Source organism: Populus trichocarpa, chromosome 9, assembly GCF_000002775.5.
Source record: "Populus trichocarpa isolate Nisqually-1 chromosome 9, P.trichocarpa_v4.1, whole genome shotgun sequence".
Lineage (NCBI taxonomy): Eukaryota > Viridiplantae > Streptophyta > Magnoliopsida > Malpighiales > Salicaceae > Populus > Populus trichocarpa.
This window is the reverse complement of record NC_037293.2, coordinates 3,963,666-3,972,665: the sequence shown is the minus strand read 5'-3', so window position 1 is coordinate 3,972,665 and position 9,000 is coordinate 3,963,666. Positions and strand designations below refer to the sequence as shown.

At 33.4% G+C, this 9,000-nt stretch overlaps 1 protein-coding gene across 1 annotated transcript; it reads left to right on the top strand.

Moving 5' to 3' along the window:
* Positions 1-398: 398 nt before the first annotated feature.
* On the top strand, positions 399-3,372 carry LOC7489272 (uncharacterized). Its single transcript, XM_002313412.4, has 3 exons — positions 399-1,177; positions 1,288-1,455; positions 1,606-3,372. Exons 1-3 carry the CDS (start codon positions 641-643, stop codon positions 3,322-3,324), a joined length of 2,424 nt encoding a protein of 807 aa, XP_002313448.4. The 5' UTR covers positions 399-640; the 3' UTR covers positions 3,325-3,372.
* Positions 3,373-9,000: the final 5,628 nt, after the last annotated feature.

The following is a 9,000-nucleotide window of genomic DNA, read 5'->3' as shown; positions in this document are numbered from 1 at the left end:
TTGTTTTTTTTTTATCTAAAACATTTAATATAATGAATGGAAACTTGAATTTTTTAACTCACATAAACTGACAACTTATACTCCATTACTTGAACTAAAAACACATTTCAAAACTTTCGTTAAAATTTAAAATTTATAGCAGACCTTATTCATGAAATAAGAATTTTTCAGAGGGAGATCATAAAGTAAAAATGTCTTGTCTTGGAGATTAGGGTTTATACGTACATGAACCTATTGTAAATCCTAGAGTCCGTTCTTTCTTTCAAATTATCATGCACTACTTTCAAATTATCATGCACTACTTTAATCGTGGTTGTGGGTTGGTGAGTGTAGGGATTTTTATATTTACAAATTAATCGGCTATTATGCAGTATTAATTAATTAAGCTGATGAGTCATGCCTAGGTGCCCACTCTAACTTTAACCTGACTGACTGCAATTCAATTCTGTTAATCCAACACCGAGTATTTGCAGCACACCGAAGTCTCACATCAGCTCCTACATCCCCTCTTCTGACTGTCAACCTCTGTAGGACTATTGTATTATATAATCTCAGCTCTTATCGATCAATCCAAATCCCACACCTTCAAGCATTGCGCTTAGCAATATTATTTGTAGAGCCTAGACCAATCCCTGTAATTATGTCAGCCGCAACAGACCGAGCTCGAGCTGTGTGGCTCCGATGCCTAGCCTCGGCGTTCAGGACTGCCCTGGCATGTACTATAGTGGGTTGCACCACCCTCTATGGTCCAGCTTCTATCCGACACCATATAGCCTTCCCTGCATTCTCTTATGTGACTGTAATACTCATAGTCACTGATGCAACCTTAGGTGACGCTCTTCATGGTTGCTGGCTAGCACTCTATGCCACGGTCCAGAGCGTGGGGCCGGCTCTGCTGAGCCTTTGGCTGATTGGTCCAGCTATGCTTACTAGTGGCACCATATCTTTAGCAGTGGCTCTGGGTGCATTCGTGGTGGTTTTTCCTGAGGGGACTCATTTAGTTGCAAAGCGAATTGCATTGGGTCAGATTGTTATCGTGTACGTTATAGCTTTTATCAATGGTGTGCATACCGAGGCTATTATGCATACTTTGCATGTAGCCGCTAGTACTGCTATTGGAGTCTTAGCTTGTGTTCTTGCCTTGCTGTTACCGTATCCAAGACTGGCTTGTTGGGAGGTAACTGATAATTCTCCTTGCATAAACATGCATTATAATCATATTTTAAAAAAAAAAATTGTGATGAGTGGAAGATAAATATTATTAATCCTGTAAAAATCACTTTGCAGCTGAAACTGAATTGTGAAAGGCTAGCTGAAAATGTTTCTGCGAGGCTGAACCTCTATGTAAAAGCTTTCTGTGCGGAAGACAGCGCTTTGGCGTTGACATCTATCTCTCAAGCCAAGCCATTGGCTGTTGCTGGAGCCAAACTTCTTCAGAGTATTAAACGCTACCAAGTAAGCAACTTTGTAACATTACACAACACCATCGATTATGTATGGTGTCTACCAGTACTAGTGGCGGGCTAGCTTTCAATTACAGTATTGTTGAATTGCTTATAATTAACCTCCAATGCATGCACCATTTCTTTTGCGGATTGTGTACAGGAAAGCGTCAAATGGGAGAGACTTCCATTGAGATTTTTGAGAAACTTGTACTTGAATCCGGGAGAGAGATTGCAAGAGCTCGAGATACCATTAAGAGGGATGGAAATGGCTTTAACCAGCTGTACCACCTCATTACCTGTAAGAATTCTCGATGGAGAGACCAAACATGGTCTAGTTCAACTAGTGGAGAATGTTAGCCTTATCCAAAAACAGATCAAGAATTGTTTGCCTAGAGATTCTTTAACTGTTCCAGAATCAAATGCTGATAATATTGTCGAGTCCCACCAAACACCTCAGACAATCTCAACAAGGCACCAAGATTTGCCTTCTTTTTTCTTCTTATTTTGCATGAAACTCCTCCACTGCAAATCACTGGGGAAACCAATTACCCCCACGCAACAAAAAGGATCGAGCACTCCATCTAAGCAAACTGGGTTCTTCAAGAGCACGTGGATGAGCAACTGGTCTACAAGTGTAAGCAGCAAAAGGCTTATGCCAGCATTCAAATGCTCTCTCTCCTTGGGTCTCGCTGTCCTGTTTGGTTTGATATATAGCAAGAAAGATGGTTATTGGTCAGGCCTCCCTGTAGCGATTAGCTTAGCTGCTGCAAGGGAGGCAACATTCAAAGTTGCTAATGTTAAAGCACAGGGGACAGTATTAGGGACTGTATATGGAGTATTTGGCTGCTTTGTGTTCGAAAGGTACTTGTCAATAAGGTTCATCTCTCTCCTTCCTTGGTTCGTTATTACCAGTTTTCTGAGGCATAGCAAGACGTATGGCCAAGCAGGTGGAATTTCTGCGGTGATTGGAGCTGTGCTAGTACTGGGCAGGAAAAATTTTGGCCCACCAAGCGAATTTGCTATAGCAAGAATTGTGGAAACCTTTATTGGATTATCTTGCTCAATCATGGTAGACCTTCTCTTGCAACCCACCAGAGCTTCTTCTCTAGCCAAAGCACAACTTTCTAAATGTTTCGAGACATTGTCTGCTTGCATTGGCTCAATAAGCCTAGCAGCCAACAACAAAACCAGCTTGCTAGAGAACCAGAGGAGACTAAAATTGGATGTTAGTGAACTAGGGAAGTTCATTGGAGAAGCTGAGGTGGAGCCCAACTTCTGGTTTTTGCCTTTTCCTAGTCCTTGCTATTTTAAGCTCTTGGGGTCTTTGTCAAGGCTGGTGGATCTCTTGCTTTTTAGTGCTGATGCAGTGGGACTCCTTGAACATGAATCACAAAAATTTGGAGCTTCGTGGAAGGAGTACGTAACTAAGCTAGATGGTGACCTTGAAATTTTCAAGGAAATGTCTGGTTCCTTGGTTAAATGTTTTGAGGATGTCACGATGTTGTTATCCTTAGAATTTCTTGAAAAGGAACTTGAAAACAAAAACATCTCTCATGATCTTGAAATGGGAAAATCTTCAAACAGGAACATTTTTAAAGTTTCCGGTTCAAATGAAGACAAGATAGATAGCGTCACCAGTTCTTATCTCCAACATTCAAAGGAAATGGTAGACAAGTTTCACGCAGCTGATGAAGGGGAAAGAGAACTGAAGAGCCAGGTGGTCTTGTGCTTCAGTGCTCTAGGTTTTTGCATGAGCAATTTAATAAAAGAGACCAAAGAGATTGAGAAGGGAATCATTGAAATTCTTCAATGGGAAAACCCTTCAAAACACATAAATTTGTACGAAATCTCATGTAAAATCCGTGCTCTATACAATTGAACAACATTGTACCAATTTACAATTTTAATGCAAAAGCCCCATGTTTTTTTCGGGTATAATATTTTCAAAATTTAAATCTTTAATTTCGTTTTGGTTCGAGCATCAATTCATAAATTGAATAAGTTGTTAACCTAGCACTATTTAAATTCTGCGAACAAAAACTAACGTAGCTTAGCAGGACAGGAGTATTTAAAAAGGGAAAAAATAATTATTTTTTTAACAGGAATGTCCGAGTTACTTTGTATATATCTCGATTAATTCTATGAGTTTTAAAATTAATAATCATAGAACTCAAACTTGAACTGATTAGATCATTGAAAAAAAAAAAAAATTGTGCAGTGGTTTCAATGTTGTTATGGAGGAGCTATCATTTTTTTGGGTGGGAGGAAGGCGACGTGAATCTGGAGGCTCAAATTATTTTATTTATTTGGGATATTATCTTTGGAGGAAGAAGTTTTAAAGTTTCGGACTCTTATTATTGTAGTATTATTATAAAAACCAGTCTCTTGTTTCTCAGCATTTGTAAATCACAAGGCTAGCTGGGAGAAAAAGAGTAAAATATTGGGGCTTCTAGGTTATCTTTCTCTCATCTGACCTCTCGGTTAACAGTGAATTAAAAATATAGTTGTAATTATTTTTTTAAAAATAATATTTTTTATTTTTTATAAATTATTTAGATATTAGTATATCAAACTAATCTAAAAATCTCAAAAAATATTAATTTAAAACAAAAAAAATAAAAAAAATTTTAATTTTTTTCAAAAGTATTTTTAAAACGCAAAAACAAACAAAATAATAAAATATAAATTAGCTGATAAACCACCCTGACTTTATAAATAAAAAAACAAATTACAAAGTAAAATTCTTACTTATTCACATATTAAAAAATAAAATTAATAAGAAAAGCAAATTAATGTGTACTATTATAATATATAGTACAATGTACATTGGTGAACTGTGATTTTGATATTGCGTGAAGGTTAAAAATGATGTTGCGTGGAGGTCTACAAAACAAATTAGTTTTGATATTACTTTCTTTTAAAAATGATGTTGCGTGGAGGTCTACAAAGACGAGCTGGTGGAACCACGATGATTGGTGGAGGGTTACGGATCCCCAAAGTTTTGAAAAACATTTTCAGTCCTAGAACTTTAAGAGTTTGCGTTTATATCCTTCTACTTTACATGAAAATCAATTATTTTCTTATTCATCTATTTCTGGCTCCGCCCATGACAAAGACAATATAGATTCTATTAGGTCATTGAGATCTTGCAATAATGTATAGCTCTTATGGGTCCAAAAATCCCTTTCCCAGGTGATGATCTTTAAAGGGATAGAATCTCGGCATCATCCTAGCAGCTAGCCAGGTTGATTTTCAGACGAGATTTGAATATCTAGTCGTTCATCTTGTTTTAAAACAAAATACCAGGAAGATGGCTCCTTTGATCTGCAGAACTCTTGAAGTTGTCCTATTTTGATGTTTTTGCCTACGGTGGCTGTTCTTATATGCCAAAATTTTCCTCCACCATCCAACCCCCCCTGGATGAAGTCCGGTGGTGGGTCTTCTCCATCGGGTACCCCACCTGACTTGACCTAATTTATTTTTCATATTTTTTTAAAAAATTTCTCTTCCACGTTTTTTTTAATGCCTCAGAGTGATCATATCCCAAAAAAATTATACAAAGAATCTCACATGTTCAATAATTTTATATTTAAGTCATGTATATTTAAAATATTAATAGAAGATGTGATTTAAAAATATAAATCACATCATCAAACATCATTAGTGATATAATCTAATTAGTAAATTGTTAATGATTAGTTAGATATATCATTCAAGATCTCTTTTATATTTAAAAATCATGTATAAGATGTTAAATTATGTGCTTATTAATTATTTGTTAAATTTATTTATATTATGTACTTTAAAAAGAATACATCAACGTCTACCTAACTTATAGTACATGATAAATAGATATTATACGATGTTAAAGGACATTAGCATATTAATTAATTTTACACATTTTCGTTTAATAACAATTAATTATCATTATTATCACATGCTCGTAATAGTATATTAAACTTCAATTATAAAATAAAGATATAAACTTAAATTGATTTTTTATAGGATTTGAGTGATGTTAGATACTCAATAAATTGGTAAAATTGCCTAACCCAATCCACTTTAACCTTGATTTGAGTTGTTGAGTAGCTAGAAAATTAGTGAAATCTCCATATCCCCGTCGGTCTATAAACAAAAACAGTACAACATTTGCATGTATAAGATATGTTTTAATTTTTCTCAACATCTCTTTGTATTTAAAATCAAAATTATCATTGTTTAACTGGATAAAAGATTTAAAGTCTGATTAATATTATGGCAGCAATTATTTTTTATTTAAAAATTTATTGAAATAATGTTTTTTATTTTAAAAATTTTATTTTTAACATCAGTATATCAAAATAATATAAAAATATAAAAAATAATTAATTTAAAGCAAATAAAAAAAATTCAAATATTTTTAAAAATATTTTAAAATATAAAAAAAACAATACTTTTATTGGTAAAGTTTCAAAGTAAACAGGGCAACTGTGATTTATTAGATGGCCAACACGGAATAAAAGGAAATCATAAAACAACTTTTATCTCCCATCAGCAAAACATGTGGATGATAGGTAACAAGAGTTGAAACTAAAAGATTGATTTTTTTTTACTTTATTTATTGATTTTTTTGTATTTAATTTAATTCTTATATTATATAGTTATTAAGATTTATAGTTGATAATTTATTTTAATTTGTTTAAATTCATAAAACCTACATACTGAGTTCTGAAGCCAGGATGAAGATATTTCCATTCATGCTTTGTTCACCAACCAAGACTTCAATGAATAACTTCTCATGGCTAGTCAAATCATTTAATTAGATTTATTGGATCTCAGTTGGCAGACAAACTGAAGGGAAATTAGGAAAATGAGGTGACCCAGCATGCAGGTTCCCTTTTTCTAATTTCTGGCTCAGTATGAATTAGTTCTTGACAAATAATAATTGGTGTCCGATTTGATTTACATGTCTGGGACCTCGTACTCAGGCTATATAGTTGCTGATAACTACTTTACTGGATGTAAAGACAACCTCAGGAAACGGAATGGACATCCATGATTTGAGCTTATTCGTCATGGTATATTCTTGTCTTTCGGTTTTCAGTTCTTAATATTTGACACCAATCTTTTCCTTCCTTACTAATACATGATGCAACGCAGTTGTGTATAGCTCCTGTGGATTAAGTTATGGTTCCTCTTGGGTCCAAAATCCCTTTGCTAGGTAATTGCATTGCCTGCCCTAGTCTCTCGCTGTTTTAGTTCTTGTTTATTTTTGTTTTTTAAAGGTGTATTTGAAAAAATTTAATTTTTTTTATTTTTTTCTTTACTTCAAATTAATATCTCTTTAGTGTTTTCAGATCATTTTGATACACTCATATTTAAAAAAATTATTTTGATGTATTTCAGAGTGAAAAATACTTTAAAAAGTAACCACAAGTATACTCTCAAACATATTAATCTATAGGAAAATGAATTTCTTAGCAAGCCCTGATCCTATTGCCACTAGCTTGGTGCTTATTAGCGTCGTGAGGAGGAATAAGTAACATTATGAGCCATGATTTTTTATATTAAAAAATCATTTCAAACTAGTAAGCGATAACTTAAGCTGTTAAATGAAGTTTCAAGATATGATTTATATTTTTTTTAACATATTTTCTCAAGTGAAAGCCCTTTATGCTTGAAAGTTACATAAACTCACACTACCTTATGCTTAATTTTTATCAAATAAATAGGGATAATAAGATTTAAACTCATAACTACTTGATCATCAAGATTTTAATATCATGTCAAATAATTATCTCAACTCAATAACTTAAACTATTAAGTAAAATTTTAAAATATAATTTATTTTATTCTTTAATATTACAGCTTCATCAATTCAGATGTTATAAATGTGCTTGTACATATTCATACAGGGAAATGTGGGACATTTTAACTCGGAAAAATGTGATATCTTGCAGGCAATAAAAACAAGTGTGATGGGCTTATATCTTGGATTTGTACTATTATTTTTAGAACGGTCAGTGAATGGATTCACTCATTTATGATACCAGAGAGCAGGATTTTGCTTACATCTACTTCAGAGGTGTATATATATATATATATATATATATATATATATATGGCGATCCTCTTGTGCATCCTCAAACTGAGAGCTCCTGGGCCAATTTTAATCCAATTGGTATGTTCAGTCATTGTTCCAAACCAATTTACTTGCATTTTCACTGTTCTAATAAGCTAGTAGTTTCCTTAAACTTGCTCCAGCTTGTTCATGACGCTTGTTGGCTTGCTCTGCCGCAGTCCAATTCGTACGAGATCTCTAAAGTATTGTTTCACTGTAACATGATAAAGGGTTTCTCTATAAACAGCCAGATGTGAAAGATTGTTGGCCATTTCTAAAAATTAAATCAATTAGATTTTGTAATGAAGCAAGGAGATTTCTCGGTGCACCTTCCATTTGAATCCAATCCTAAAAATACCACCGACACTTAGTCCCTTGTTGTTTTAGATAAAATAAGTGCAAAAAAACAAAATATGGTAACGCCATCAAATTAAATCACTGCATAATCTACCACCAAATCTAAATAATTAATGATAAAGAGATATTCAAGTAAAGTTGACAACTGTCATTTCCATTGATCATCGACGACACTTTCTTTCATACTAGCTTTTATATATCTTATCCATGCTAATAAACAAACAACAGCTATTTCATTTTTATTCTACATTTTTATTTTATAAAATTAGATAATTGATTCAATTATCTAATGGAAACCTTCGAATACATGTTAACTGTAAGATTTTTTTATTATTATTAACGTGGGTATTCAGGTTAGCTTGCGTGTACCTTGACTAATCCCACGGGCCCTGAAATTAACAACCATATAAGTCTCTAGTGGTCCTGAAATTTGTGGGACTCGAACTAGTGATCTTTAACGAGTAAATTCAAGACCTGACTAGTTGAGTTACACCCCTCATAGTTTGTTTTTATTATTATTATTATTAGAAGGTATAAGTTCAAAATGAAAACTTTTTTTTATTTTTATTATTATTATTGTTAAAATTTTAAGTTTACTGTGCTAATTTAAAAAAAAAACAGATAATTGTGTTCCCTCCTGCCCTTCTCCGACCATTTTTCGCCTAGAGTAAAGTCTTGTTTTGATTTGCTTATGCAAAAATGGCAAGTGTAAAACACGCCCTCTCCAACCAACCACAAACAACGCCACTACTACAGCACATGCCTTTTCCTTTAAGAAATAAAATAAATCTAAAGTTCTGATCCACATTCGCCCCACTATATACCGTTAATTACAATTGTGTCCTTAAATAATAACTAGTCATTATCTTCTTACAAATTATATGTTAACCCTTATATTCTTAAATCAGTCCATAACTTACTACTTTAGTGCCAAATTTTGCTTATTCAGTAACATTATTGCCTTCTCGTAAACTATAGCAAGAGGAGAAAAAGTTGTGGATCTAAATGACTTAGCTAACAAACTAAGAGGACCAATTTTGATATGTAACTCTCTTTATCCTTCTAATATTATCATTATCGTAACTTAGTGACGGTCTC